This window comes from Coregonus lavaretus, assembly GCF_964263955.1.
Source record: "Coregonus lavaretus genome assembly, chromosome: 34".
Lineage (NCBI taxonomy): Eukaryota > Metazoa > Chordata > Actinopteri > Salmoniformes > Salmonidae > Coregonus > Coregonus lavaretus.
Window position 1 is genome coordinate 9624391 of NC_140021.1, and position 18115 is coordinate 9642505.

General features: G+C 47.1%; 1 protein-coding gene across 1 annotated transcript in view; it reads left to right on the forward strand.

Annotated features, from left to right (window-relative positions):
- LOC311109402 (LIM zinc-binding domain-containing Nebulette-like) overlaps window positions 1-18115 on the forward strand; it is a 113165-nt gene that overhangs the window by 51506 nt on the left and 43544 nt on the right. Inside the window, exon 4 of the mRNA XM_084152264.1 lies at window positions 5131-5238. Within this exon, the coding sequence (XP_084008390.1) occupies window positions 5131-5238 (108 nt within the window). The remainder of the gene's footprint in view (window positions 1-5130; window positions 5239-18115) is intronic.

Below are 18115 nucleotides of genomic sequence, written 5' to 3' on the forward strand. Positions count from 1 at the left end.
ATTGTCTGGCGGCCAAGCACCCCCCACAATGGCTGTGCAGACGCTCACTGTGTGACCAGACGATCTGAAATGCTATGAGTCAGAGTAACCATGTGAGGTAGCCATCCACCTTTCTAAAATCAGCCCACAATTCTTTGCAAACCCAGTCGGTGATACCAACTTAAACCGATCCCAGTCCATAAAACCGACCGAGCGCATCCTTAGTGTAGAACAACATCGTCAGTGGTGAACAGCATCCTCAGTGGAGAACAGCATCGTGATTTGGTTGGGTCTAATTGTGTTGCTGTCCTGGGGCTCTGTGGGGTCTGTTTGTGTTTGTGAACAGAGCCCCAGGACCAGCTTGCTTAGGGGGCTCTTCTCCAGGTTCATCTCTCTGTAGGTGATGGCTTTGTTATGGAAGGTTTTCAGTGGTGTAAAGTACTTAAGTAAAAATACTTTAAAGTACTACTTAAGGAGTTTTTTTGGGGTATCTGTACTTTACTTTACTATTTATATTTTTGACAACTTTTACTTTTACTTCACTACATTCCTAAAGGAAATTATATACTTTTTCCTCCATACATTTTCCCTGACAACCAAAAGTACTCGTTACATTTTGAATGCTTAGCAGGACAGAAATGGTCCAATTCACACACTTATCAAGAGAACATCCCTGGTCATCTCTACTGCCTCTGATCTGGTTGACTCACTAAACACAAATGCTTTGTTTTTTAATGATGTCTGTGGATTGGAGTGTGCCCCTGGCTATCTGCAAATTTAAAAAACACAAACAATTGTGCCATCTGGTTTGCTTAATATAAGGAATTTGAAATGATTTATACATTTACTTTTGATACTAAAGTACATTTTTGCAATTACATTTACTTTTGATACTTAAGTATATTTAAAACCAAATACTTTTAGACTTTTACTCAAGTAGTGTTTTACTGGGTGACTTTCACTTTTTTTACTGAGTCATTTTCTATTAAGATATATTTACTTTTACTCTGTTTTACATTGTACACTGAGGATATTTTTGCAGAATTCTGCATGCAGTCTCAATTTGGTGTTTGTCCTATTTTGTGAATTCTTGGTTGGTGAGCGGACCCCAGACCTCATAACCATAAAGGGCAATGGGTTCTATGACTGATTAAACTATTTCTAGCCAGATCCTAATTGGTATGTCAAATTTTATGTTCCTTTTAATGGTGTAGAAGGCCGTTCTTGCCTTTTGTGTGTGTGTGTCTCTCTCTCTCTCTCTCTCTCTCTCTCTCTCTCTCTCTCTCTCTCTCTCTCTCTCTCTCTCTCTCTCTCTCTCTCTCGACTGTGCAGGGGAGCAAAGCAGAGCCTTTCTCACTACATCCATTCTACTGTTGTTTACCACGTACAGCACCTGCCCTAGAGCCACAAATAGACACAAGCTTCTTCACACCAATTGAGATGCCCTGTTAGTGTATATATCTATATATCTGTTTCCATCAAAGCACACTGGTACACTTTGAAACGTCTGCATAATGGATGTATTACGCAACGTACGAGTACTGTACATCTGCCATTTTAATGCGTGTATCAGTGAGTCACCCAGCAGAAGCAAGAGCTGAGAAGACTGGGGGTGGCAGGTAGCCTAGTGGTTAAAAAGGCGTGCCAGTAACCGGAGGGCTGCCAGTTCAAATCTGGCGGGAAGTGAGCTGGCAACCGGAGGGTTGCTGGTATCAATTCCTAGATGCCGTTGTGCCCTTGAGCAAGGCACTTAACCCCCCACAACAACAGCTCCCGGGCGCCCAGTGCGTGGCAGCCCCCGCACCTCTCCAAAACCTGCAATTGACCAATAAAGTGATATTAATCTTATGAGAGGACCTGAGAACATATTTCATTCATATGATGTGTAACATAGACCGTATTCATGTGAACTTCTAGCTCCTGGTAGTCGGTATGCAGGCTTTTGCTCCAGCCCTGCTACGTGTGAAATCTCAGAGGAGCGAACATCCCCTTCATCCCAGCCATTCCCTTGTGCTGTCAGTATGATCCCTCTGGTTAGAGAAACATGAACGCCGGGCGTATTTATCAACCCGTGTTTTTCCAGCTCTAATTTGACAGGCTAATGATATGAGTCATAACTCACTGGTTGAGCCTTACATAACGGTAGCAAAGCCCCAGGATAGTAGACTATTAATACCGAAGGACAGAATATCGCCAATGATAGGCTACTTTGGGGTGAAATCCGTGTGAAAGTACACAAAGATCATGCCCCCAAAAACATGCTAACCTCTCACCATTACCAATAACAGGGGAGGTTAGTATTTTTGGGGGGTATGATATTTATGTCTCTATAACTTTCTCACTCATGATTATTCAAGATTTATTCATGATTATATGTAACCATGGTAGCATCCACATTCATGTAGAAGTGTTCAGAAACATATTCTATTCTTATTTACAATAAAAATGACTACAAAATGACACAACACAATTTTTACCATTAATTGACACTACCGGTCAAAAGTTTTAGAACAAGGGTTTTTCTTTATTTGTACTATTTTCTACATTGTAGTGAAGACATCAAAACTATGAAATAACAAATATGGAATCATGTAGTAGCTCAGATGGTAGAGTTGGGTCCCGTGTAGCTCAGTTGGTAGAGCATGGCGTTTGCAACACCAGGGTTGTGGGTTTGATTTCCACGGGGGGACAGTATGAAAAATGTATGCACTCACTAACTGTAAGTCGCTCTGGATAAGAGTGTCTGCTAAATGACTAAAATGTAAATGTAGTAACTAAAAAAGTGTTAAACAAATCAAAATATATTTGAGATTCTTGCCATTCTCTCAACTAGCTTCCCACATATGCTGAGCACTTGTTGGCTGCTTTTCCTTCACTCTGTGGTCCGACTCATCCCAAACCATCTAAATTTGGTTGAGGTCGGGGGATTGTGGAGGCCAGGTCATCTGATGCAGCACTCCATCACTCTTCTTCTTGGTAAAATAGCCCTTACACAGCCTGGAGGTGTGTTGGGTCATTGTCCTGTTGAAAAACAAATGATAGTTCCACTAAGTCCAAACCAGATGGGATGGCGTATCGCTGCAGAATGCTGTGGTAGCCATGCTGGTTAAGTGTGCCTTGAATTCTAAATAAATCACAGACAGTGTCACCAGCAAAGCACCCCCACATCATAACACCTCCTCCGCCATGCTTTACGGTGGGAAATACACATGCAGAGATCATCCGTTCACCCACATCACATCTCACAAAGACATGGCGGTTGGAACCAAAAATCACCAATTTGGACTCCAGATCAAAGGACAAATTTCCACCGGTCTAATGTCCATTGCTCGTGTTTCTTGGCCCAAGCAAGTCTCTTCTTATTATTGGTGTCCTTTAGTAGTGGTTTCTTTGCAGCAATTCGACCATGAAGGCCTGATTCACACAGTCTCCTCTGAACAGTTGATGTTGAGATGTGTCTGTTACTTGAACTCTGTGAAGCATTTATTTGGGCTGCAATTTCTGATGAACTTATCCTCTGCAGCAGAGGTAACTCTGGGTCTTCCATTCCTGTGGCGGTCCTCATGAGAGCCAGTTTCATCATAGCACTTGATGGTTTTTGCGACTGCACTTGAAGAAACTTTCAAAGTTCTTGAAATGTTCCGTATTGACTGACCTTCATGTCTTAAAGTAATGATGGACTGTCATTTCTCTTTGCTTATTTGGGCTGTTCTTGCCATAATATGGACTTGGTCTTTTACCAAATAGGGCTATCTTCTGTATACCACCCCTACCTTGTCACAACACAACTGATTGGCTCAAACGCATTAAGAAGGAAATAAATTCCACAAATTAACTTTTAAGAAGGCACACCTGTTAATTGAAATGCATTCCAGGTGACTACCTCATGAAGCTGGTTGAGAGAATGCCAAAAGTGTGCAAAGCTGTCGTCAAGGCAAAGGGTGGCTATTTGTTTAACACTTTTTTGGTTACTACATGATTCCATATGTGTTATTTCATAGTTTTGATGTCTTCACTATTATTCTACAATGTAGAAAATAGTAAAAATAAAGACAAACCCTTGAATGAGTAGGTGTTCTAAAACTTCTGACCAGTGGTGTATATTGTACACAACATAACCCAAAACACAACCAAAACAAACTGCTAATGCAGCAAACAAGTTTGAAGAGTCACAAGCTTGATGTAGTTATTGTGTGCTATGAATATGGGACCAAATACTACACTTTTTGACTAAGTTTAATACACTATAAGTGAATTTGTCAAAATACTTATGACACCTTCAAATGGGGGGACTAGATACATAAAATGCTTTCATTTCCAAACAGTAAAACAGATACCCTCAAATAAAAGGTGACATTCTGTACTGTCACCTCATATAAATCATTTGATCTCAAATCCAAAATGCTGGAGTATAGAGACAAATTAAAAGTTTTAGCTTCACTGGCCAAATAAATAGGTAGGGGAGTGTATGTCATATGTTTTTTATGTGTACTGCGCCACAACCAAATTGCCCTTCGTGGACAAAAAAGTTATACTGAATTGAATTGAGGCTATATAATTATACTACGTTTCTTTACAATCCTATATAGCAGTCTAGTGATGTATGAATTATTCCTAGTGTGCCCTTGACAAAGTATAATTATTCTGCACAATAAGATAACGATCAGGTGTGAACATTAATACTTTATGTCAGAGCTTATGACGTGAGACTTCAAAGTGTTGGAGAATTAAAGCTCTTGAAACTCCAATAGGCTCGTCAAGGATGAAGATTGGTCTAATTTGCGTTGAATATGTTCCCTACAGAAAACTCTTCTATAGTATGTGTGTTTCTACATTTGTCTGAATGATTGTCTTGCTCTTGAAAGGGCCTACAAAACAACTGTCACTTTCAATTCACACCCCTTAATCTTCAATTTTTTCAAAGAATAAATGGAACCAAGAACAAACTTAAATTAACCAGTTTATTTCCAAACAAAACACATATTTCTTTTAGACCAGGCTTTTTACCCCGGTATCTTCAGTTCAGAACAGCAGACTCGCCAGTTTCCCATCACAACACTATTGGGCTTCAGTTTAGAACCACTGTTGAACGTCAGCATTTTCAGATGGCAAAGTACTTTCTTCAAACCTCATCCCTATCTCTTGTTTCAGGTGAAATACAAAAAGGACTTTGAGGATAGCAAAGGCAGAGGCTTCAGCATTGTATCGGACACGCCCGAGCTGCAGAGACTGAGGAAGACACAGGAGCAGATCAGTAATGTATGCTTCGTGAGGTCACTTTCTCTATACCCCCTGGTCACCATGGTTACCCCTACTTCCTCTTCCTGTCCTTGTGTTACCTCATCAAACCCCTGACCTTACACGGGTGTGGGTGTCCTGTTTGTACTGTTGTGGGGAGTCTGTCAATGTTACATAATGTGGAGGAATGGAGGAGAGGAAAGTGTGTGTGTGTGTGTGTGTGTGTGTGTGTGAGTGTGAGTGTGTGTGAGAGAGAGAGAGAGAGAGAGAGAGAGAGAGAGAGGGGAACGAAAGCCTGCTGGGAAGTGGAGCTTGAAAGCTGGACCAGTGTGTGAATCAGAGGGTGCATTTTGGTCACTGAGCAAAATCACGGGTTCGCACAACACACATTCAATATACACTGAGTGTACAAAACATTAGGAACACCGTCCTAATATTGAATTCCACCCCCTTTTGGCTTCAGAACAGCCTCAATTCATCGGGGCATGGACTCTACAAGGTGTAGAAAGCGTTCCACAGGGATGCTGGCCTATGTTGACTCCAATGCTTCCTACAGCTGTGTCAAGTTAACTGGATGTCCTTTGGGTGATGGACCAGTCTTGATACAAATCGGAAACTGTTGAGCATGAAAAACCCAGCAGCGTTGCAGTTCTTGACACACTCAAACCAGTGCGCCAGGCACCTACCATACCCTGTTCAAAGACACTTAAATATTTTGTCTTGCCTATTCACCCTCCGAATGGCACACATACACAATCCATGGCACACATACACAATCCATGTCTCAATTGTCTCAAGGCTTAAAAATCCTTCTTTAACCTGTCTCCTCCTCTTCATCTACACTGATTGAAGAGGATTTAACAGGTGACATCAATAAGGATCATAGCTTTCACCTGGATTCATCTGGTCAGTCTATGTCATGGAAAGAGCAGGTGTTCCTAATGTTTTGTACACTCAGTGTTTGCTCCTCTTTCTCCTATCTTCTCTTAACAACTCATATCTTCTTTTATTGACTCCTATCTTCTCTTATCGACTCCTATCTTCTCTTAGTGGCTCCTATCTTCTCTTAACGACTCCTATCTTCTCTTATTGACTCCTATCTTCTCTTATCGACTCCTATCTTCTCTTAACGACTCCTATCTTCTCTTATTGACTCATATCTTCTCTTATCGACTCCTATCTTCTCTTAACGACTCCTATCTGCTCTTATCAACTCCTATCTTCTCTTAACAACTCCTATCGACTCTTATCTTCTCTTATCAACTCCTCTCTTCTCTTAATGACTCCTATCGACTCCTATCTTCTCTTATCGACTCCTATCTTCTCTTAATAACTCCTATCTTCTCTTATCGATTCCTATCTTCTCTTAACGACTCCTATCTTCTCTTAACGACTCCTATCAACTCGTATCTTCTCTTATTGACTCGTATCTTCTCTTAACAACTCCTATCGACTCTTCTCTTATCGACTCCTATCTTCTCTTAACGACTCCTATCGACTCTTATCTTCTCTTATCAACTCCCATCTTCTCTTATCGACTCATATCTTCTCTTATCGACTCCTAACTTCTCCTATCAACTCCTATCGACTCCTATCTTCTGTTTTCGACTCCTATCTTCTCCTATCGACTCCTATCGACTCCTATCTTCTGTTATCGACTCCTGTCTTCTCTTATCGACGCCTATCTTCTCTTAACGACTCCTATCTTCTCTTATCAACTCCTATCTTCTCCTATTGACTCCTATCTTCTCTTATCAACTCCTATCTTCTCTTAACAACTCCTATCTTCTCTTATCGACTCCTATCTTCTCCTATCAACACCTATCTTCTCCTATCGACTCCTATCTTCTCCTAATCTCTCTTCTGTATCACAGACTACATTGAAATAATACACTAACAGAATGGCTGTTTACCTTTTCATAATGACACACACACACACTACAGTATACACACACACACAAACAGACACACTACAGTATACACACACACACACACACAAACACAGACAGTACACACACACACACACACACAGTACACACATACAGTACACACACAAAGTACACACACACACACATACAGTACACACACAAACACACACACACAGTACACACACACATACAGTGCACACACACACACTACAGTATACACACAAACACACACACAGTACACACACACACATACAGTACACACAAACACACACACACACAGTACACACACACACATACAGTACACACAAACACACACACACACACTACAGTACTGGTAAGTGCACGAGGGGCCTTCACACGGCCAGTCTCAGTTTATGTAGATGACACACAACATGTAAGCGGTGCCAGTGAATATCCTTGGCCAATCCCTCCAATCAAGACTGTGCTGAGACCAAATGTGCTGCCAAACGAATTCAACACTTCAATCAGGTGAGAAATCTCAAGCGCTTCAGGAACCTTCAGGTGCATCTCAATAGTCTAATGTGGCTTCCTCTCTTCGTCTCGTCTCCATCAGCTACGTATGATAGTGTGGGTGAATGCACATGGTGGATTCCTACCAGGGAGTTCCTTTCTGCTGTCATGTGTTTTCACATCAGTGCAAAGGAAAGGAGAGGGCACCGCTTTAAACTGATGATATGCACCGCTTGTCTTGGGGTCACTAGTGTACCTTTAGACTTCCAGTCATTGGCAGAATATCGCAGTATCCCTTTAAATACAACACACTCTTAACCTTCCACATACTGTATGTGCTCTCACCTATCCAGTGTGATCTGATTGAAGTGCCCGCAGGTCCTTCTGGGGGAGGATAGGGTTACGGGCGCCGTCGTCCCAGATGTGGCACAGAGGCACATTGACCCACTGCTGATCCAGGTAAATGAGACCCACTCACTGCCCAGTCCAGGCCAACTCGCCTGACCGTGTGATCGCATCATTCCACTGTGTAAACCCACCCGGAGGGTATTACCGTAGCTACATCTACCTCCTTCATTAGCTAACACATCAGAGAGCGAGGAGGGCAATCTGAAACCTACACATGGTTCTGTTATTAGCCAGCCCTCTCTTATTTGGTTTGTGTTCAACCGTAGACATCACGTTATCGTCTGTTGTTTTGATCGTGTGATCATTCTAATTAAATAAATATGTTCACCTTCAACGCTGCGCATTGGTCCTCCTCCTTAGACGATCGTGACAGTTTCAAAGCAGTTTGGTTTGATTTGAATTAACTTTTTTAAATTTTAAATTACCTCTGGAGGCTTTAGGAAATTCTGTCAGTTGTTCACCGATGAGGTATCCTGAAAAGTGGTTTCAAAGATTAGTATGTTAATGCTGCTGAACAGAAAAGCAGGCAATTTCATAGTCTAATCCAAAAACAAGCCTAATAAATCTTTCTCATTCAACATCCATTGGATACCTTTGTGTGTCATCTAGCACTTGGCAGGTTTTCAGGGCCTAGAGAAGTAAATCTATATTTCTGCTAATGCTAGTTAGTGGCTAATGCTACATTAGCTTCAGGTTTAGTTGCTAATGCTAGTTAGGGGCTAATGCTACATTAGCTTCAGGTTTAGATGCTAATGCTAGTTTATTTAACTACCATTCACATGAGGACAACAACTACATGGTTTACTTGTATATGAATGCTGTGGTGGTACTGAGACAGGACTGAATGACTTCTGTTTCTGAATCATGGCTAATATTAAGCTAAGAATACAGAGCGGTGGCCCCCCAAAATACACATCCACCTCTCACCCCTACCGCACCGGCCCAGAATCCTCAGGTCTGGTTTTCAACCACACCTTGGTTGTTACGGTGTGTGTTTAGCAGCACCACGCCTACCAGTCTTATTACCCTGTTATCCAATCACAAACAACATGGAGAAACATGAATGTGGCTATTTATAAAAATGCCCACGGGTGATGTGGAGCAGAGCATGCTGGGCGATCTCTGAGGAGAAGGAAGTAACTAGAGAAAGTACACAAGCCGTGATAAGTTCCAGCCATCTCCTGTGATTACCTTTAGTTAACATTCTTTGTTTTAGCCAAGGCTAGTGTGCGTCCTTCAGAAATGTGAGTTCATATTTCTTACAATTCATGTGTTGTGGACGCACTCCTTTGTTATGCTAATTAATGTTTTTTTTCTGCGAGCTAGCGACTGTAAGCTTGCTAACCCTGTTGTTTGTCATCTCATTTCAGACATTTAGCATTTCAGTGTCTAGTCTTATATGCCCTGTGGTTATATGGATGTATACTGTATAGATTATGTGGGTATTTTGTTAGCGATGAGCCTTGTGGATGCATTATACATTCAAGTTCAAGTAAGTTCAAGTAAGATTGCTGTTCATTGACTATAGCTCAGCATTCAACACCATAGTACCCTCCAAGCTCATTATTAAGCTCGAGGCCCTGGGTCTGAACCCCGCCCTGTGCAACTGGGTCCTGGACTTCCTGACGGGCCGCCCCCAGGTGGTGAAGGTAGGAAACAACACCTCCACTTCGCTGATCCTCAACACTGGGGCCCCACAAGGGTGCGTGCTCAGCCCACTCATGTACTCCCTGTTCACCTATGACTGCGTGGCCAAGCACACCTCCAACTCAATCATCAAGTTTGCAGACGACACAACAGTAGTAGGCTTGATTACCAACAATGACGAGACAGCCTACAGGGAGGAGGTGAGGGCTCTGGGAGTGTGGTGCCAGGATAATAACCTCTCACTCAACGTCAGCAAAACAAAAGAGATGATCGTGGACTTCAGGAAACAGCAGAGGGTGCACCCCCCTATCCACATCAATGGGACCGCAGTGGAGAAAATTGAAAGTTTCAAGTTCCTCGGCATACACATCACTGACAAACTGAAATGGTCCACCCACACAGACAGTGTGGTGAAGAAGGCATAACAGAGCCTCTTCAACCTCAGGAGGCTGAAGAAATTTGGCTTGGCACCTAAAACCCTCACAAACTTTTACAGATGCACAATTGAGAGCATCCTGTCGGGCTGTATCACCGCCTGGTACGGCAACTGCGCCGCCCGCAACCGCAAAGCTCTCCAGAGGGTGGTGCGGTCTGCCCAATGCATTACCAGGGGCAAACTACCCACCCTCCAGGACACCTACAGCACCCGATGTCACAGGAAGGCCAAAAAGATCATCAAGGACATCAACCACCCAAGCCACTGCCTGTTCACCCCGCTATCATCCAGAAGGCGAGGTCAGTACAGGTGCATCAAAGCTGGGACCGAGAGAATGAAAAACAGCTTCTATCTCAAGGCCATCAGACTGTTAAATAGTCATCACTGGCACATTAGAAGCTGCTGCCTATAGACATAGACTAGAAATCACTGGCCACTTTAAGAAATGGAACACTAGTCACTTTAATAATGTTTACATATCTTGCATTACTCATCTCATATGTACAGTCGTGGTCAAAAGTTTTGAGAATGACACAAGTATTGGTCTTCACAAAGTTTGCTGCTGATATTTTTGTCAGATGTTACTATGGTATACTGAAGTATAATTACAAGCATTCCATAAGTGTCAAAGGCTTTTATTTACAATTACATTAAGTTTATGCAAAGAGTCAATATTTGAAGTGTTGACCCTTCTTTTTCAAGACCTCTGCAATCCGCCATGGCATGCTGTCAATTAACTTCTGGGCCACATCCTGACTGATGGCAGCCCATTCCTGCATAATCAATGCTTGGAGTTTGTCAGAATTTGTGGGTTTTTGTTTGTCCACCCGCCTCTTGAGGATCGACCACAAGTTCTCAATTGGATTAAGGTCTGGGGAGTTTCCTGGCCATGGACCCAACATTTCGATGTTTTGTTCCCCGAGCCACTTAGTTATCACTTTTGCCTTATGGCAAGGTGCTCTATCATGCTGGAAAAGGCATTGTTCGTCACCAAACTGTTCTTGGATGGTTGGGAGAAGTTGCTCTCGGAGGATGTGTTAGTACCATTCTTTATTCATGGCTGTGTTCTTAGGCAAAATTGTGATTGAGCCCACTCCCTTGGCTGAGAAGCAACCTCACACATGAATGGTCTCAGGAGGTTTACTGTTGGCATGACACAGGACTGATGGTAGCGCTCACCTTGTCTTCTCCGGACAAGCTTTTTTCCGGATGCCCCAAACAATCGGAAAGGGGATTCATCAGAGAAAATGACTTTACCCCAGTCCTCAGCTGTCATGAGCCCTCTCACTCCACCGGGTTACCACCTTAATTTGTTTCCACTATCTTCCACTCTGCTCACCACTCTCTCTCTACTCAGCCTAACTAGCTCCACCTGTCCCTGCTCTGCTCGGCTCTAATTACTCTGCCAGCTGCGCTGCATTACCCACTAACCTCTCCCAATATTTAAAGCCCTGTCTTTCAGCTCTCCTTTGTCAGATCGTCTGCAAAGCTCACACCCGGAACCTGTTTGCTCGCGCTTCTGGCTCACCCTTGTTTTGTGACCCCGGACCTGCCTGATTCTTGGATACTCTTCTGCCCCAGGAAAACCAGACCTGCTTTCTGCCATTACGACTCCTGACTACTCTTCGATCCCGGTAACTCTGACCAGCCTTCTGCCTTGCTACAACGTATTTGGATTTCCCTTGAACTGTACTTCTGCCTTGTTTCATCCGCCCCGTTGTGTCTGTGTTCCCCCCCCCCCCCCAGGACTTCTGGACCACCAACCACCGGCGTCATAGGACGCATCGCTGCCACTGGGGGGGGCACAGACCCAGCACATTGGACGGAATCCCTGTTATTCCCAGTAACCCCTGGAGCCTTCACTCACTCCCTACTTCCCTTTTCCCTTAAGTTTTAATAAACTTTCTGGTGTGACGCAATTGTGGTCCTCTGGTCGTCTGTCTGAACCGTGACAGTACGATCTGACCATCATGGACTCAGCGCACACTTCCCCCGACATGGAAACCGACGAACCTGAGCAACCCACCGCCATGCTACGCCTGGAACACACTGAGAGAGAGCTAGCCCGCATGAGCGGCGACATCACCTCTCTGCTTCAGGTCGGCCACCAACAGCATCAGCAGTTCCAGCAGCACCAGCAGCAGTTCCAGCAGCAGCAACAACAACTCGCCATGATCATCCAACTCCTCACCAACCTTACCCCAGCCACTCCGCCCACCGGCCCGTTTCCAGGCAGTCTGCCCACCAGCCCTGCCCCCGAGTTACCTGCCCCGGTCATTGCAGCCGCTGCTCCGGAACCCAAGATTGGAAACCCCGAGCGGTTCAACGGCGATTCAACCCAGGTCCGGCCATTCCTGACTAGCTGCCGACTTCAGTTCTCCTTGCAGCCAAGGACCTTCGCCACGGAGGGGGCTAAAGTTGGGTATGCCATCACTCACCTGACGGGCCGAGCTCGACTCTGGGGAACAGCAGAGTTCGAACGCCAAACCCCCGCATGTGCAACCTTCGACCTGTTTGCTGAAGAGATGCTGAAGGTGTTTGACCTGGATTCACCAACCGCAGAGGCGTCTCGTGAACTGTTCAGTATTCGACAAGGCAGACGTACAGTCGCAGACCATTCCATCGACTTCCGAACCCTGGCAAGACGAAGTTCTTGGAACACACCATCGTTGGTGGACGCGTTCTTCCATAGCTTGGCTGACTATATCAAGGACGAGTTGGTCTCCCATGAACTGCCTTCCACTCTTGATGAAGCCATCGCACTGACTGTCCGGATCGACAGAAGGATACAGACCCGTCGTCGTGAGAGGGGGCGCCAAGGTCCACCAACTACCGGCATTCGGAGAGATCCGACTGGGCTCCTGTCATCTACTGCCACTCACCCAAGTCAGCTTGATCAGTCTGAGCCTATGGAGATTGGGCGAGCCTCTCTCACTCCTGCAGAGCGCCAGCGCCGCTTCACCTCAAACCTCTGCCTCTATTGTGGAGGTGATGGACATCGTGTGGTAACCTGCCCTTTAAAAGCCGAAGCTCACCGGGCATAGGGGGAGTCCGGTTGAGCTCAATGACCATCCAGTCCTCCGACCGCAAACCCCTGCTGCAAGTTCACCTCCGCCTCTCTGACTCAACTCACACCCTGGCTGCTCTGGTGGATTCTGGCGCCGAAGCCAACATAATGGACATCAAGCTGGCACGCCAACTGGGACTGGAGAACCTCCGTTTGACACCTCCTATTCCTGCCCGGGCACTGGACGGACACTTACTCGGATCGGTCACTCATGTCACGGCCCCGGTCTCGATGGGTCTGTCCGGAAACCATCAAGAAACTATCCAGTTTCACCTGCTCCCCTCTCCAGGCCAACCCCTCATCCTGGGTTACCCATGGCTCCGCCGGCACAACCCTCAGCTCGACTGGGTGACCGGGGTGATCAGGGAGTGGGGAGAGGACTGCCACCGAACCTGCCTGCTTGCTGCCGCACTACCCCCTCGGCCAGTACCTACTAACTCCGCTCCTGACCTCTCCAATGTCCCAGAATGCTACCATGGTCTCAGAGAAGTGTTTAACAAAGCAAGAGCCACATCTCTGCCCCCTCACCGACCGTACGACTGTGCCATCGACCTCCTCCCTGGAACAGCCCCTCCAAAGGGCCGTCTTTATTCGTTGTCTGCTCCTGAAAGAAAGTCCATGGAGGACTACATCAATGACTCTCTGTCCGCAGGATTAATCCGTTCATCTTCATCTCCTGCTGGTGCTGGCTTCTTCTTTGTGGGGAAGAGGGACGGATCTCTTCGCCCCTGCATCGACTACAGGGGACTCAACGACATCACAGTGAAAAACCGTTACCCTCTGCCTCTGCTCACCTCTGCTTTTGAGTTGCTCCAGGGAGCCACTGTTTTTACCAAGTTGGATCTCAGAAACGCTTACCACCTAGTGCGGATCCGGGAGGGAGATGAATGGAAGACCGCATTCAATACACCAACAGGCCACTACGAGTATCTGGTTATGCCTTTTGGCCTCACCAATGCTCCTGCTGTGTTCCAGGCTCTAGTGAATGATGTACTGCGGGACATGTTAAACAAGTTTGTCTTCGTTTACCTGGATGACATCTTAATCTACTCCAGAAACCTGTCTGAACACACCCGCCATGTCCAGCAAGTCCTTCATCGTCTTCTGGAGAATTCCCTCTACGCCAAGGCAGAGAAATGTGAGTTTCACGTCAAGACAGTGGCCTTCCTGGGGTACATAGTGGCAGAGGGAAGTATCCAAATGGATCCTGCCAAAGTATCAGCAGTCACTTCATGGCCAGTTCCGGAGAACAGAAAGAAGCTGCAACAGTTTCTGGGGTTTGCTAACTTCTATAGAAAGTTTATCCGGAACTACAGTACCGTTGCTGCCCCTCTCACTGCTCTAACCAGCACCAAGCAACCCTTCACCTGGACCCCAGCAGCCGACAAGGCCTTCAGTACCCTCAAGGTAAGGTTCACCTCCGCTCCCATCCTCCAGATGCCTGATGTGGACCGGCAATTCATTGTGGAGGTGGACGCCTCGGATGTGGGAGTTGGTGCTGTGATTTCTCAGTGGGCTGCGGAGGATAGGAAGCTCCATCCCTGTGCCTTTTTCTCACGTCGGTTGTCCCCCTCTGAGTGCAATTACGACATAGGGAACCGAGAGCTGCTGGCTGTGAAGCTTGCCTTGGAGGAGTGGCGTCACTGGCTGGAGGGGTCCACCATTCCATTTCTCGTTTGGACCGATCATAAGAACTTGGAGTACATCCGCACGGCCAAACGGTTGAACTCCAGGCAGTCCCGCTGGGCCCTGTTCTTCACCAGGTTTAATTTCACTCTGTCATACCGGCCTGGATCACGCAACACCAAGCCAGACGCCCTCTCCCGTCAATTCCAGAAGGATGACAACCCCTCCAAGGATCCTGTGTCGATTCTGCCAAGTCCCTGCATCGTAGCAGCTCTGACCTGGGCTGTTGAGGAACAGGTGCTGGAAGCTCTCCGTAACCAGCCAGGTCCCAGCACTTGCCCAGCTGACCGCCTTTTTGTCCCCGAAAACCTGAGGTCCCAGGTCGTTCAGTGGGGACATGACTCCCGCCTAGCTTGTCACCCTGGCTCCACCCGCACTTACAACCTGCTCGCCCAGAGGTTCTGGTGGCCCTCTCTGAGAAGGGATGTACGGGAATTCGTCCAAGCCTGCCCCATCTGCAACCAACACAAGTCGTCCTGCCAGCCCCCAGCCGGATTGCTGCAGCCCCTGCCTGTGCCCAGACGTCCCTGGTCTCACATCGCCCTTGACTTTGTCACGGGGCTGCCCCCTTCAAGTGGCATGACCGTCATTCTCACCATAGTTGACCGATTCAGCAAGATGGCACACTTCATTCCCCTCCCCAAGCTCCCAACCGCCAAGGAGACCGCCCAGGTGGTCCTGGAACACGTCTTCCGGATCCACGGACTGCCAAAGGATGTAGTTTCTGACCGTGGTCCACAATTCTCCTCCGCTTTTTGGAAGGAGTTCTGTCACCTGCTGGGAGCCACAGTCAGTCTGACTTCCGGATTCCATCCCCAATCCAATGGGCAGTCAGAGCGGGCAAATCAGGAGCTCGAGAAGGCACTGCGATGCATGACTTCACGCAACCCCCACTCCTGGTCGCAGCAATTGACATGGGTGGAGTACGCACACAATTCTCTGACCTGCTCTGCCATCGGTATGTCCCCTTTCCAATGTGTTTATGGATACCAGCCTCCTCTATTTGCCAGCCAGGAAGGGGAGGTTACTTGCCCATCTGCACTTGCTTTTGCCCGTCGATGTCGCCGCACCTGGTCACAAGCCCGAGCCACACTCCTCAGATCCGTTGCCAGCTACACTACCGGGGCCAACCGTCGGAGAATTCCTGCTCCCACCTACCATGTTGGTCAAAGGGTGTGGTTGTCATCGAAGAACCTGCCACTCAGGGTGGAGTCGCAAAAGCTGGCACCTCGGTTCATTGGCCCATTCCCTATCATAAGAGTGATTAGCCCAACTGCTGTCCGGCTCCAACTGCCTAATTCCATGAGGGTGCACCCCACTTTCCATGTGTCTAAGATTAAGCCCATTCATGAGAGTCCGCTGGTCCCTGCTGCGCCTTGTCCTCCTCCTCCACAGCTCGTCGATGGTGGTCTGGTTTACACCGTCCGCCGCCTGCTTCGGTCCAGACGGAGGGGTAGGGGTCTCCAGTACCTCATTGACTGGGAGGGCTATGGACCTGAGGAGAGGACCTGGGTGCCAGCTAGTCGGATTGTGGATAGGACTCTCATCACCGCCTTCCACCAACGGCATCCTGATCAACCTGCAATCCGTAGGGGCCGCCCCAGAGGGGTCCCTAACCGTCCTGCCCGCTCGGCTTCCTGTCCTGTGCCTGATCCTGTCTCGGGACCTGTCCCATCTCCCGACCACGGCCCTCCGGCTTCCTCCGAGGATGAGGACGTTCACTCGGACCGTTCGGAGGAGTTCTAGCCCTCCTCCGGCTCCCCTCCTCCCGCCCGGCGTGGTGTTGCTCTTGGGACTTCTGGGGCCGTCCCTTGGGGGGGGGGTTCTGTCATGAGCCCTCTCACTCCACCGGGTTACCACCTTAATTTGTTTCCACTATCTTCCACTCTGCTCACCACTCTCTCTCTACTCAGCCTAACTAGCTCCACCTGTCCCTGCTCTGCTCGGCTCTAATTACTCTGCCAGCTGCGCTGCATTACCCACTAACCTCTCCCAGTATTTAAAGCCCTGTCTTTCAGCTCTCCTTTGTCAGATCGTCTGCAAAGCTCACACCCGGAACCTGTTTGCTCGCGCTTCTGGCTCACCCTTGTTTTGTGACCCCGGACCTGCCTGATTCTTGGATACTCTTCTGCCCCAGGAAAACCAGACCTGCTTTCTGCCATTACGACTCCTGACTACTCTTCGATCCCGGTAACTCTGACCAGCCTTCTGCCTTGCTACAACGTATTTGGATTTCCCTTGAACTGTACTTCTGCCTTGTTTCATCCGCCCCGTTGTGTCTGTGTTTCCCCCCCCCCCCAGGACTTCTGGACCACCAACCACCGGCGTCATAGGACGCATCGCTGCCACTGGGGGGGGCACAGACCCAGCACATTGGACGGAATCCCTGTTATTCCCAGTAACCCCTGGAGCCTTCACTCACTCCCTACTTCCCTTTTCCCTTAAGTTTTAATAAACTTTCTGGTGTGACGCAATTGTGGTCCTCTGGTCGTCTGTCTGAACCGTGACATCAGCAGTCCAATCCCTGTACCTTTTGTAGAATATCAGTCTGTCCCAGATGTTTTTCCTGGAGAGAAGTGGCTTCCTCGCTGTCCTTCTTGACACCAGGCCATCCTCCAAAAGTCTTTGCCTCACTGTGCGTGCAGATGCACTCACACCTGCCTGCTGCCATTCCTGAGCAAGCTCTGCACTGGTGGTGCCCCGATCCCGCAGCTGAATCAACTTTAGGAGACGGTCCTAGCGCTTGCTGGACTTTCTTGGGTGCCCTGAAGCCTTTTTCACAACAATTGAACCTCTCTCCTTGAAGTTCTTTATGATCCGATAAATGGTTGATTTAGGTGCAATCTTACTAGCAGCAATATCCTTGCCTGTGAAGCCCTTTTTGTGCAAAGCAATGATGACGGCACGTGTTTCCTTGCAGGTAACCATGGTTAACAGTGGAAGAACAATGATTTCAAGCACCACACTCCTTTTAAAGCTTCCAGTCTATTATTCTAACTCAATTAGCATGACAGAGTGATCTCCAGCCTTGTCCTCGTCAACACTCTCTCCTGTGTTAACGACAGAATCACTGACATGATGTCAGCTGGTCCTTTTATGGCAGGGCTGAAATGCAGTGGAAATGTTTTTTGGGGATTAAGTTCATTTTCATGGCAAAGAGGGACTTTGCAATTAATTGCAATTCATCTGATCACTCTTCATAACATTCTGGAGTATATGCAAATTGGCATCATAAAAACTGAGGCAGCAGACTTT